Source organism: Xyrauchen texanus, chromosome 2, assembly GCF_025860055.1.
Source record: "Xyrauchen texanus isolate HMW12.3.18 chromosome 2, RBS_HiC_50CHRs, whole genome shotgun sequence".
Taxonomy (NCBI): domain Eukaryota; kingdom Metazoa; phylum Chordata; class Actinopteri; order Cypriniformes; family Catostomidae; genus Xyrauchen; species Xyrauchen texanus.
The window spans coordinates 11,187,990-11,203,126 of NC_068277.1; the positions used below are offsets into that span (position 1 = coordinate 11,187,990).

General features: G+C 39.6%; 2 protein-coding genes across 2 annotated transcripts in view; both read right to left on the reverse strand.

The window, feature by feature from the left end:
• LOC127652647 (zinc finger homeobox protein 3-like) overlaps positions 1 to 9,353 on the reverse strand; it is a 215,549-nt gene extending 206,196 nt beyond the window's left edge. Inside the window, exons 1-2 of the mRNA XM_052138914.1 lie at positions 9,290 to 9,353; positions 6,561 to 6,668 (exon numbers count right to left, since the gene is read on the reverse strand). Coding sequence (XP_051994874.1) covers positions 6,561 to 6,668; positions 9,290 to 9,353 — 172 coding nt within the window. The remainder of the gene's footprint in view (positions 1 to 6,560; positions 6,669 to 9,289) is intronic.
• zfhx3b (zinc finger homeobox 3b) overlaps positions 1 to 15,137 on the reverse strand; it is a 193,955-nt gene that overhangs the window by 25,260 nt on the left and 153,558 nt on the right. The window contains 1 exon segment of the mRNA XM_052150779.1: positions 6,561 to 6,668. Within this exon segment, the coding sequence (XP_052006739.1) occupies positions 6,561 to 6,668 (108 nt within the window).

Consider the following 15,137-nt stretch of genomic DNA (forward strand, 5'->3'; position numbering starts at 1 on the left):
CCAAATCCCTGGTGCTACATGTCATTCACTTTTACCTCCGCTAACAATAACTGAATATTATATTTCAGCTCATCCCCTCCCTCTTTTTAATCTGCATGCCCCTTTGGTGCCCTGAGCAACAATGGGCTATATTCCATTTCACCTCATATGTCTCAGGTAATTACTCTGCATCAATTAATTTCAAATAAAGAAAATTACAACCAAAGCCTAATGCCAATAATACTCCATATTATGGCTTATCATTTCACCATTCCCTCTGTGTATAACCCACTATTAAATGAAGGGACCACCTCCATGGCTCTGCAAAGAACTGCCCGTGTAGGCCCACAGGCGTGACTGCTACAAAGACAAATTTAAAATGAAGAAATGAAAAGGAGATATCAATTAGTGGACGTTCTATTAATCTTGTGACGCTAAGCAGGAGCTAACACTGCTGTCACCTTTAGAGGACATACAACCATTGATGCACACACACACACACACACACAACTCTCTCAGTATGGAATGCAAATTAGAATATAGGGAGTAAAACTCAAACACAGGTGAGTGTTGGCACACAAACAAGGACAATTTACAGCCTATTAGTCTCAAAGACAACAAATATTTTAATTTAAGGGATGACAAGCTTTCAGAGGGTATAATGTGAAGGAATATGCAAACAGGTCTGGTTCTTTTAAAACAGCATTGATTGATGCTTCATTGCAGAGATGGTGTGCTGTGAAGTAACTTCAATGACATGGTTTTCAGATTACTTCACCATCCAGTAAATTCATCATAAAACACCTTCAGGATGATGCAATAAATATGACATCATAAGATTACAGCTTTTCATCTGTATATGTTCCATTTCTTCAGCGATATTCATGCAGTCGACTGACAACCCGGACAGCTAGGTTCTGTTTACTGCAATTATAACATGCCACGGCAAGATCTCCTGCGTTTCCACATGTAATAGTGTAAAATCTGTTGATGGACATAAAGGCAGTGAAATAACGCTTGAACTAGCTCCTCTTGTAATACACTTCCTCTGCTCCAGGGGGTGCTAATGTTCACATAGCCGAGGATAATTATTTTGCTGTCCTTCTCACTCCTGTCTATTTTCTGATCTCTCTCTCTGCAATTCTCACCACGCAGCACACACACACACACACACACACACACACACACACACCACACACACCCCTATGAATCCAATCACTGGGATTCATACATTTAAGTAAATGTATAAGGCAAAAGAGATAGGAACAATTTAGAGGGACTGCCTTGCTCAAGCCAGAATGCGGCTGACCTGCATCAGATAATTTTTTTTTCTCCCTCGGTATAACCCCAGTAATTTGAAAGTTGGGGGGGATGAGAGGAATTATTCATGTGGACTGCAGACTCCCTGACTCTCTGTAACCAGCTCAATTCCACCCCCTCCCCTATACATTTATGTTAAACATGTCAAATCATATTGTGGTCGCTCCTCCAAGTCTTTAAGTGTATTAACAATCCTGCTCTCCTCTTTTGACTCCACCATGCCACACCTCCTCCCCACTCTCCATCTGTTACACCATCCATCCTTATTTTCTGCATACATCTACACCTCTTGCTTTAATGAAGACAGGGTCCTCATCCGCCACCCAGTCATCCCATTTCACTAATGCTATCCCAGCTCACTCCACAGATTGGGGCTCTCCTTTTATAAATATTTCATAGATTTACTATTGGATACACCTGCAATGCTTATTGGGTGAGGTAGCTTTAATTGCAACTTTGCCACCACCACATTTTCTGTTCAATAAATTACAATGATTCCAAATAATATCTAAATGAAGCAGTTTTCTGTCATCCTTCCTCTTACACAGATTACACTGCAAAAATAAAAATACAAATCTCTATTTTTTTGATCGTAAGGATATCTACAGTTATTTAAATAATTAAATAATAACAATAATAATAAAAAACAATTGTACTTGAGAAATGAAATAACCCAAGATATTAAGTCTCTTTATTTTTTTTAATTTATTTTAATTTTAGAAAAAAAAATTGTATGTGTGTGTGTGTGTGTGTGTGTGTGTGTGTGTGTATTTCAATTAAGTTTATTTTTCTTACCTGATTGGCAATTTATTTATTATTATTGTTTTAAGGATGTTAAGATATGTTTTACTGTAAAACAAGACAAAAATACTAAGAACCTGATTTTTTGCAGTGTAAAAAAAGTACCTCTTTTATACCAGTCTTTTCTATACTATTTGTTTGAGATGACCTAGTTTATGTTTTTTTTACAGACAGAAGTCCCAAATGACACACTTAACAGATGCGTATCCTACATGAACTCTCTAAATACTCTTAATGAATTGTGCTTTACAATTTCAGTTCATAAAAAGACCCATCAGATGGGTTACCGTTTAACTCTGATGATGTTTTGCTGGCTTGCGGTTCTAATATGCTCAACTGGAGTGCCATCTGTAAAGCAGCCCCATGTTTAAACACTCAGTTGTTTCCAATGTTTGCATGACTAGGATAAGGGGAAAAACTTCCCTAATTACAGACCCCTAATAACAGCCCAAGTGTGACTCAAATCCGCATGGATATATGCCTTTAAATAACAGGTTAGCCACGTCGCTGGCACAGCAGAGTCCAGCAACTCACCGTTGACACATTCTCAGACAATCAGCAGCCAAAACAAGAGCCCTCTGTTTACTAAAAGCATTCCAGTGCTGTCTAGCCAGGATTCAGAAGCCCTCGCACAGCACAGTCTCATGCTGCACGGTCCGTCTATCATAAAAGTGAGTTGCAAACAAGAAGAATATAAAAGAGCTTCCATTAAAGCAGCACCGATATCTTAGATCACAACACTGCCAGGTTTCACTCCTCCACCACCACCCCCGTCACTCCATCCTCCCCTCTCCACCTCCCCTCAAGACATCAAACGGCACCCGAGACCTGGATCCCTAATGCACGCTATTTTTAACTAAGCGTTCCTAATAAGCTGCTGGGAAGCCTGTAAATTTTTCATATGCAAGCACATCTTGCCTTTGTGAAAACACAGAAACACACTTATTTGGTGATTAGCAACTGACAGGGGGAGGAAAGGAATTGAATATTCTTGTATCGAATCGCATGCCTTTCAGAAAAAGACACGGGGCTCCTAATGCGAAGAGTCTTCTTCTTCAGCACCACAGGTACGGCTGAATTATTAATCAAGCAACTCATTTTAATGGTTTTTAAAGTGCTTTATTTTGATGTGTTAAAATATACTTTTAGCCATTTTCAGGCAAGCGATGCATAATATTATTTCACCCCATCAAAGGCAAGTGGCACTCGCTCAAAGTGCACAAACAACTCAGCCTCATTTAAAATGAAAGCCGAAAAATCAAAGAGGTTTTAAAAGATTTGCCTCCAAATGCTCCAATGAACTTTTTTTGCTGTAGTTTTGGAATAATACAAAAAAAATCTATTTAAAAACATGGCACATGCAAAAGACTGCTATAGTTTTCCCTTTTCTTTTTGTTGTTATTTCCAGCCACCAAAAGTACAGCACGTTCTTGACAGGTGCATGCCCTAATGACTTCCTCCTTCCAATCAAACAGCCTGCACACTTACAACAATTGAACTCCACGTGAATGTACTATCAAACGCAAGATGGAAAAATGGACACTTAAAATTCAGACTAGCATGCACCTGTCGAAGAACATGACTAAAGCTCAATGTCCAAACTGTACATGCATACACACATACAGATACTGTAAATTGTGTCCAAATGGAAGTACCCAAAACATGGACGTATACACCCCAGACACTGCAGTTCTTCAAGGGACATATCTTAAACTTTACATTTGGTCACTTCAATTTTGTGCATTCAGTTTGATCTTTGGTCCTGTCTGGGACTATTAACCCAGAAGACGACTGTAAGAACTACACTCAGGGCTTGAAATGGGGTGGGGGGAGTTGCAACGGAGTTGGAAGAGTTTGAAGAATATATAATTAATTTTTAAATAAATAGTAAATTGTAAACATTATACATTTGATATTTCAATCAATTGAATGCATTGTCAGTGAACAAGCCCCCCTCCCAAATAATATTAGTCCACCCAGTGAATCTCAGCCATTTCCACCACGGACTACACTCACTGAGCACTTTATTAGGAACACCTGTATACATACATATTCATGCAATTATCTAATCAGCCAATCGGGTGGCAGCAGTGCAATTAATAAAATAAAGCAGATAAGGTTGAGGAGCTTCAGTTCATTTTCACATCAACCATCAGAATTGGGAAAAATGTGATTTCAGTGATTTTGACTGTGGCATGATTTGTTGGTACAAGACAGTCTGGTTTGAGTATTTCTGTGACTGCTGATCTCCTGCGTAGGGTTGCACCAGCTGTGCATAAGGTCTCACTTACATTGAGACGTAAAGATCACACTAAGGGCTTAGTAACAACTAGTTAGTTTGTTAGTTATGTCAGTGCTTCATTTGGTTGCACCACCTGTTCTTAATGCAAGACTTAACTAATAGGTCATAAGCTCTCCGTAATGTAATGTGTAGTCGCATAATATGACGTTTACCTGTATTTATCCAATAAACAGCCTTCAAATTTGTACACAGAACTGTTAAAAAGCCACAAATTTTCATTTGACTTTGTTACGGTTGATGTTGAACCTTGTTTGCTCACGTAACTCTCAGCTGTAATAAATTATATCCCCATTGAAATACAATACATAATAAAACAAGATTTAATAATATAATAATATTATAATATATTTGCAAATAACCATATTCAATAACTGTATCTAAAATGAACAAGGGATAATAAAAAAATACAAATACAACAGGCTGAAAGAATAGACATTGACATATTATGTTGAAACTTGACACTGTTCACAGGAAAGTTAGATTGGTTTAATTCTGAAGTAGTAAGTTTTTTACATAATGTTTTCTCCAATAAATGTAAGCGAGTGTATATGCCAACATCATATATGTCCAAAGTGCTGAAGCCTGTCAACCAAAACATGATTTTATTGATGTCAGTAAATGAGTCTGCTATTTTATTCCATCCTTTACTCCTGGTCAGAGGCTTCTGTAAATATTTAGTCTATATGTAGGGTTACGTCCTACCTAAATTTAATGATGCAATGCTCAAATATTTAGTAGTGCATGAATTGTAACTTTGTGCCCATTTATGCCACAACTAGGCTAAGTTGTAACGTATGTATAGCTGGTGCAACCAGCCCCTGGTATTTTCATGCACAACAGTCTCTAGTGTTTACTCAGAATGGTGCCAAAAACTAAAAACATTCAGTGCGCGGCAGTTCTGCAGACGGAAACACCTTGTTGATGAGAGAGGTCAACAGAAAATAGCCAGACTGGTTCGAGCTGACAGAAAAGCTATGGTAACTCAGATAGTCACGCTGTACAATGGGCTCACGCTGATGGGCTGCGACAGCAGAAGACCATGTCGGTCACTTTATTAGGACCATAGTGTTCCTAATAAAGTGCTCAGTGAGTGTAAAGTGTATCAAACTCTTAACACAATACTTTAGGAAATAAAGACTAATTACAGTCAGACTCTTTGGAACATCCTTAAATCATGCATCATCAGTTTTTGCACAATTATGAGGAGTCCAAGCAAAAAGAGGGACGTTCATGCCCATTGTTCAATTAATTAAAATTATGCTGATAATATATAAAAAAGATATATTTTTTTAAATGTCACTAGTGGTCTAAGGCTTTAGGACTTTTAGGACATATACACTTATGGTTGCAGAGGCAGAGCATAGGCTGATTGTCTCTCACTCTCTCAATTTCAATTTAAAAGTACTTTATTGGCATGATTGTGTTTACATACAATATTGCCAAAGCATTAATACACAAAACAGATAATGACAAGACAAAAAATAATGATAAAATAGTAACAAATAACAATAAAGATAGAATTCAAATAAGGTGCCAGGTAATGAATCAAATCAAATAAATCTCTCTCTCACATACACACACACCTTGCAGGCCCTCACAGCTTTCAGAGCACATCAGCGAGACAGCAACGCACCACTGATCTCCACTTACAGCTCCACAGGCCTCTCTTCACTCCACTCCAACACCCAAGTAGACCCCCTCCCCTTAAACCACACCTCTGTATGAAACCTAACACCTGCACCTGCCATAGCACCCTCCCCTCCCCCCATCCTCGCCTGAAAAATACTCCTCTCTGATAGCATTCTTCAGAGGTGTGTGTGTGAGAGGCACAGAATATGGTCACATGTGTTCAGACACATGGCCTTACTGGACAGTAACTCTCTACACAGGCCCTAACTTGTGTTCTTTGCCAGATTTGCTTTAATCAAGGCAAATCTTTCCTGGAAATCTCAATTTTGTGGAATTCCAAAAACTAGAGCTTCTTGAAAGATTACTGAAATATTACCTAGTAAACGTTACATTACGGAATAAGCAACAATACTGCAGCTGTGAATATAAACATTTTCTCAGTGTGTATGTGAAATATAAAACCCTAAAATCTAAGAACTCCTTGTTACAAAGATCCCCATTCACAGTGAGTTGGAAAGATAGGGCTTACCTGTCCCTTTGGTGAGCTCCCTCTCCCCCCCACTCTCTCTGTCTTTGGTTTGGTCCTCCTGATCTGTGGTGGTCTCACTGGCAGCCTCCACATCCTCACTCAGCTCTCCTGAAGGGGGAGGAGAGGATGGGATATGTAAATCAGCACTCCATCAGAATTGGTGGAAGCACTTAAAGGGACGGCACCATTTTTTTCTATAGGAGCGCGCAACAATTACATTCAACGACAAGCATTTACAAGGTTATGAGACAAAGAGAGCAGGCGCTTCTCTCTCCTATCATGCTGGATTATTAGCATAATGGTTTCGTTTTGAAATTATTACAATTATAGAAAAATACAATCGTATAGAATACAATTTATATATATATATATATATATATATATATATATATATATATATATATATATATATATATATATATATATATTTATATCTTGTATCTCTTCAAGAATCTTAATATGAAAACTAATTGAAAGCCTAAATATATTATTAAAAGTAATTATGAAAACAAACACGCACACATATATAAACAAAATTTTTACCTCCAGCGATTTAACCCTCATTTGCAGCATTATAATTTCCTCTTTTTAGCTCATAATTGTTATTTTCATTATGTTGTATATTTGTGATGCCATCATTTTTATAGAAATTTCTTTTAAAAATGGGTCCTCAACTCCACAGTTATAATTCTTCATTTATGCAGGACCATGACACAAATATCTTTATGGCTTCCTCTGTTTAATACGAACATAAAACTGCAGCAAACCGCACACATGTGGTAGAAACATACACACATTTTCCACAGAGGCTCCGAGCATACAGACAGGAAAAATAATTGTGCAAGTTTCAAGAGAGAGGAGAGTTTCTTCGCGTTTCTCTCACAGTGTTCATAATTACAGCCCCTAGCTGCAGTTTGCAGCCGGGCGGGCCACTCACCATTATTGTGCTGCATTCATTTCTAAACCCAAGGTAATGTAATGGGGGGAAAAATCATAAATATTTAAAATTCAGCCCACTATTCATTTTATTTTGCCAAGTCAAATGCACAAATCCCCTGTAACCATCTTAAAAGCCCCATTTTCAATATATTAGGGCATTTAAAGGCAGTGAACTCCCAACAATGGATCTCCAATAATCCCATGTGTAAGTAACGAAGAGAAGATGCTGAAAAAAGATAATAAAATTGGCATCAATCCTTTTTATTCCCACCTTGTGCCCCCAGAGCACCCCTTTTCCTGGGCTGAGCTAGTTTAAATGTACCGTGGCTAACGCACACAAACATTGATTTTGCAACAGTAAAGTCTGTGGTAGTCAATAAGCCTTATCAGTTATTACACAAGTCAGCTAATTCTCAGCAAATGTACTTAAATGTTCTTTTGAAAACGCCTCCTCGTGCACTCTGCACTCTATCAGGTGGGTTATTGATATATCGACAAAACAACAACGGCCGCTGAAATATCCTGTTCAAATATTCATTGCTCAAAGCAAACTCAAAGATCGCCTTGCCACAACAATATTTGAACCCTTACTTAAAACAGCTTTTATTGTCCAATAATATTCCAGCCACTTTAGAAGCTTGACCAAATGCGAGACCAAGCAGTTCCAAAAGCCGCCACACAATCCATTAAAGTTTATTGTCATCAGTGTTCGGTTTCCAGAACTGTTAAAGTGCAACCTCAATCCATAATTTTTTTGTTCGTTGCATGAACATGGAGCGCCGTATTTAATAAACGCCGCTGCCATAACTCTTTCACTGCGGGTAATACATCAACATCTCTAAACATTTCCATCTCCTTGACTTAATGTGCTACAAGCAACCATTGGTGTATGTGCGTCTATGAGTGTGTGCAGAGCAGTTAAAGCCATTTATGTTTGATGCTTGTGTGGATTGCTGTGTGTAATTCTACATTTTGTTGCACTGGTTTAATTATTGATGCACCAAGGCGAAACACAACTGGGGCTGACTGTTTGCCAAAGCCTAAATGCTGTGGTTTCCAGTGTGGCATTCTGGGAGATCTAAAGTAATTACATACAAAAACACCAGACTAACAATACAGAGTCTTGCTTACACTACAACAAGGTTATAAAACTATATGGGCTAATTCACAAGCTTGTGATTTAGCATAACTGCAATAATACCTTGCATGAAACAGGAAATTACTGAGTAATTCCCAACAGGAGTGCAGTTTTCTGGTTTGAAGGAGGAGGTAGGACACCAGAACTGTTGTTAATTTCATAAAGGGTTTTCTGGGCTCATTTTGAGTGATTTTGTTCTAAAAAAAATGCTCACTCGTTTTGCACCTGTTTCCAGTGTAGGCGAATCTTCTCATCCTTACATTTGATCGCAATATAGATTATGCAGTTAAGGCCATATTACACACGGATTCTGTGCTTAAATGAAGGTATTTGTGGAACAACAGGTTAATATACATAAAAAAATGTCATTCTCACACAAACGTGTCTGTTTCTGTTATGTTCCCAAGGCAACGGGTAATATCCGTTCTTTATAACCCAACATTACTGTGCGTTGGGCTGATAAATGGGCAGGAAAAGCTAAAAGAAAAAAGGAACGCACCAAAAGTTGCAGTCTAGATAAATCCACCTTCACCAGGCTCCTGGGAATTACTGTATGATACAGAGCCAGAAGCAGCCAGATTACAAAATAATCCCCAGGTAGATTTTACACCTCTTGACGAGCTGCCAGTGTCTAATTCCTACTTTAACATACTTGAATACTTCCCTCTATCTTTCTCTCTTTTTATGAAGTCACCATCCACATGTTCACGCTTCATGTCACAGCTGCCACTCTAAAATAATCATGGCCAGTTTTTAAAGTGAACATGAAAGTGATCTCAACCCATTTTACTTCTGTTATGTGACGTGTTCTGACTGAAACAGAACACTAAATGAGAAATAAAATGGACTTGTCTTTTTGTTCATTTGATTGGATCGAAAAATACAAGGGTTGGTGAAAGACATTTTTGTGTTTAAAATAAAAGAGAGCACTGATGAATCTTCCCCAGGAACCAAGAGACCAGGAACGTGCAAATAGGGTCAGTTTTGATTTCAAGTTGGATGTAATATCTTATCTCAACCTACACACTCACACTTCACTTCTTCATTTACTAATCAACATCTTGGCTCCTCGACTGTACGCTGACCACCCCCACCATAATATGCAGATAGGTAGGCATTTAATTCCACCCATGGCCGTGTGTCTTTAGGAGGCAAATGAATGTGCCCATTCCTCATCTCAGAGCCACCACGGCAGTACACAATGATTAAACCCGGGCCAGCCATAATTAATGAAAGGTCACAAGTGGCCTTAAGAGTAAGCTGCAAATGAAAAAGGACCCACCCAAATGTAGTCATAGATCAGGCCTAGAAATAGATTAGGAGGAATAACTCAGAGCTATGGCTATAGGCCACTCGCTAACCCAAATCCTAAAAATGTAAAGGACAATACCCTGAAGGTTAGCCTCTCTAATTAATCGTCCTCATTAACCCGCCTTGTACGATGATATTAAACTTTTGCCTTAATCTAATCAAGCCAGCAGAATAAGCCCACCGCAGTGGCAGAAATTACAATGCTTGTCTGTCCACTGAGGAAACACATTACTGCAACATTTCAATGTGAAACACAGAAAATGGACTTTTGCACAGAGGACAAACCCAGACATCTCAGTGGATGCCTGATAACGTGTCAGAATTGCAGCAGCACATACTGTATGCAGGATGAAACATTTAAAAAAAACACACACCCAAAACACAGTCTTTCTCTCAGCATAATTAGATTGCAGTACCTTACATTGACCTATAGGTGTCGCCCTATACAAGCTAGGAAGAGGAGACAGGGAGATGCAGAAACACACAAACACACACACACACACACACACACACACACACACACACACACACACACACACACACACACACCAGATGAAGGCAAAGAGGTTAGAAAGGCACAGACAAATATATACAGAATGCGGACGGAGAAATATGTGGAGATGACAAAAGCAGATGCTAGACAGGAAGTATGCGCCAGCGATGAGATACAGAAGACAGCACGATTACCTTCAGATGAGGCCGAGCTGCCTTCCCCCGTTTTCCCAGTAGAACAGTGATTACATACATACAAATCATACTGACAGGCACAAACCGTCAAATAAATAATACATGCTAACCACTGCTGCTTCCAGCCTCTCCCAAGTAGACCGAAGGCAAGCGTGTATGTATTCGTACAAACCAAACATCTAACTCTTCAGAAATTAGCTTGCCGCTGTCTAAAACACAGTCATGTTGAGAAACTGTACCTGAAAAGAGCTTTGGGTCATCTGTAGATTTAGCATTGGGTTGTCGGGCCGTCTGAAGCAGTCCTTGGCCTGCCTCGCCTCAACCTTCCTCCAGCCAGAGCGCAGTGAAGCAGTGTGAGCTGGTCTGCCTCTGAACTGCTGCTCTCTCCCATTACTCTCATTAGGATTACCGAAGCACTGGTTATCATTTTAACCAGGTGTCACAGCGCACATCACTCTAAATCTGCGGGGCCACATCGCCCCCTCTCAGTCTACCTCTCCTTTTTCCCTTCTTTTTATACCACAACAGACAGACAGTTTCCTTGTCTTTAACGCTGCACTGTTGGATAAAAAAACAATCTTATTTCACACCTGACAAATCTCTCTCTCCCGTTTATCCCTCCTTTTTTTTTTTTTTAAATCCCCCCCAGGCCTCCCGCTATACGATCCCACACCCCTTCCCTGTATCAAAGCTGTCCTGACTCAGGACTGCGTGGTGGAAAATGAAAGTGACAGAAGGGTTCTGTGGGACAATGGGACATAGGCTTCATGCTGGGGGCTTTCACGCTTTGTCCGCTCTTCATATCAGCACTCCTCTGGCCACGTCCGTGACCCTCCCGCCCCGAACAGGACCCCCCTCTAAACCACAACACACAGAAAAACACTGCCTCTGCTGCCCCCGAGACCAGCCACAACCTCCTGACACAGACACTGGAGTGCTCAATGAGGGAACAACTGTCGCAATTAGTCCACCGAATGCAGTACGATATGTAATAATTGACAATGGACTATTCAATTATTGAAAATTAATGCACAGCCGAGGTCTGAAGTCAATTAGTACGTATATACCACCTGTTCAAGTCTATATAATGTGTTTATCTCAAGACATTTTTAGGTTTCTAAAATCCACTAGCGTAAGTCCAAATCCCGGACGAGCCCCCCATTTATGCAACTGTAATGTAGTCAACAAACCTGGAACTACTTCATAGTCGTGCAGTTATAGAAAAACAAATACAGAAAATGTAACTCCTTGAAACGTCTGTCAACCAATTAGAATAAACATTTTAACAATGCAACTGTTAAAAGAATTATAAAATACAGCAACTTGACAGAAAGATATAAGTCTGCATTATATTTCAGGAAAAATTGTTGTGAACAAACACGACTATATAATTATGGCATAATTTCTTAAAAAAATATGTACGTTGCGCTCCAAAACGACTTGTAAATTGAAGCAAATTAGTTCAGTCACCCAAAAAAATGCAAGTTGGGTAAACCTCTCACCATAAACACTGAGTGCCAGTCAGGCTTAGGGAGCAAACGTCATAGAGACCAACATAGTGCACATGGTGACCACGCTCCCAAACAACACCCTCCCTCTCTCTCTCTCTCTCTCTCTCTCGCTCAATCTTCCTCTCTCGTACACCCCAAAACACTAGAACGAAAACAGTACAACCTCATGTTTGTCAGTCTTTATCACTCCCATACACACTCAAGCAAACACACACACACACACACACACACACACACACACACACACACGCACCTAAAGCATGAAAAAAAAGGATAGCTCAGTACCTCTTTGGTTTCAAGGGCCGTGGCTCTGTATCGGAGCGGGGTTGAATTATGTGCTAGATTCCTGACCTACCTCCCAGAAGCCATGCCGTTCGCTCAAGACTGGCCCTGTCGTGACCCCCCAAATCTAAATGTGAATGAATACTTCGTGTCTCCATGGGGCTGTGTGCTGGAGGGGGGATGCGTGAGGAGGAGGAGGAACGGGAGGAGGGTGGGCTAGCAAACAGCTAGCAAACTTAAAACAGCAAGTTAATCACAAACAGAAGGGAATGCTCACACTGCCTTAGAACAAGAGGCTCATCCCCCTCTTCCCCCTGAAGCGACCCCGTGCGCCCTCTGTGCAACACTTAATTTGATCCCTCAAAGTCTTTCAAAATTACTGGCCATTTCAGTGGACAGTTCACCAACAGACACGGTTTATGTTGAACACAACGGAAGAAGCAAGCTAATCAGGGGAAATCTAATTTACACTGCCACTGTCAAATCCTCCTCTTCTAAATAGACATCATTTTGTTTCAATACCTGATCTGACATCACATAACAAGCTTGACATTTCCAATAGATTTTGCTCTGCCTCTGAGGTGGTGACTTTAAAGTGACACACATCATAATGCTCAAACTAAATTACAGAATACTGAGATTACATTAAACACAAGGCAGGTGCTACAGTGCATGTATAAATGTGTCAAACTTAATTCATTGCATTTATGATAAATATAATTAAATTAATTCAAGTGAAGCTCTATTGACAGCTTCTGTAGCATGCTATCGGTTACCACAGAAAAATCATTTAAAAAAGAATCAAACAAAAATATGCGTTGACAATTAGGCACTTACAATGGAAGTCTATGGGGCATGTGCACAGTGGATGCAATGTACACTTTATTTTTTACAAACTGAGGTACAAATCGAAAATAATTTTCTGTGATGATCAACGTCACAAAGACAAATTAAGCTCTGGTGACAGCATCTATCTCAAAAATAATAATTCTGAACTATTATACCACACCAAGTAATACCACAGTCCTTGGATACAGTATGTACCATGGTACTGAATGATTATCTTTACTCAAACAATGGCATTTACATTTTAATCCAAGGTCCAATGAATACTGCATTACCATAGCAACTATCTGAAAATAACTTTTTTAGTAAAACCCATTTTTGTAACTGTAAACTGGACTAGAGAGGACATGCAAAAACCATGACCACATGCAGGAGCCATTAAACAGTTTCTGACAGCTGTCTCTCAAACACAAAACACATTAATAGCAGTTGAGAGTGAAGGCTGTACTTTTCTCTGCCCTGCTCTCTTTGAGGTCGAAATGAACATGCGGACGCTGCTCTCCTGTGCCTGGAGACATTTTTCCTGCACAAAGATTAGGACAGACTGTCAACATGTCCCTCAACAACAACAGTGCTGCCCTAGTGTCCTACTGCTCTCATTTTTACATGCACTACAGTAAACTGTTTTAGACACCCCCCATATATCTCTTCTTTATATCTCTGCAGGGGTTCCACAATAAGGTTGGCCTGATGTTTTGGGACATTTACATCCCATCAGGCCAGTACTGCATTGTCACTACATCTTACATCTTAGAATGGGCTGAAAATGATAAACGACTATATGCCATCGTTTTCAAGCAAGAGAGTGTTAATAGATTTGTGGCCGTCATGGAGTAATATTATTTTCATGTATATATTTTTTTCATTTAATGAAAAATATAATTTTTTTTAATAATAAAACACATAAAAAGACACATAACATAGCTAATTATCATATTTGTTGTAGGGCAATTACAAATCTGAAAATCTGTCTCACACTACAACGGTTTCTGCTATTCCAAGACATTCTAGAGAGGGCTGAGAGAAAGGTAAGGGGGGGTGAAAAAAATACAAGAACAAACACAACATCGCATGCAAGCGTGGCGATCACATCCAGTCTGATACATTCACCAGTGGCTTGAAAAATTTGATTGTACAGTTGTGACAGCCGAGTGGATACAACCCCCACCCTCCCCCCCCACCACCACCACCTCCCTCCCATTAAGGGCAGGGGCATGACAGTGCTCTGAATATGTATAACCCGGAAAAAAACGTATTGATTTTTCATTTGGTAAAAAGGGACATAAAAATCACATAACGTGAAACTGTCACAGCTCCTCTGTTCATAGCTCATCTCTCCCTGTGTACGTCACTGGCCACAAGCTCTGTTTAATTACCAGGTAGAGTGGGTTTGGACACAGCCAAAAATACAGATACAATACCAGTCTGAGGGTTTGTAACCGCATTATAAACATGACATTCAACTTGATCAGTGACATCCCTCCATATTTGACAGGGAAATGCATGTGTTTGAACATGTACACAGTACTAATCTACAAACAGTGATCGGAGCGAATAAACACACATTTTCTGTAATAGAACACAAATTTCATTTGAATAATTTTCCCTTTGTGCGAGCACAATACAATAGTTAATATCCACAATTTATTTTCATATCCCTATTAATGTTGGATGGAATGATCAACATGTCCGGGCCTCTAACGATAAAATTTTGACTCTAGGATCGTGGAGGCCAGGATGATTGGTCCAATGTTTGCATAAGCCAGAGCCCATCCATTAACAGCTACTTATCTGTTTACGTCTCTCTTTAGACTGCTCTGCCTGGTACAGTGGGACCTCTGAGAAAGAGCTCCGCCTGTCGAT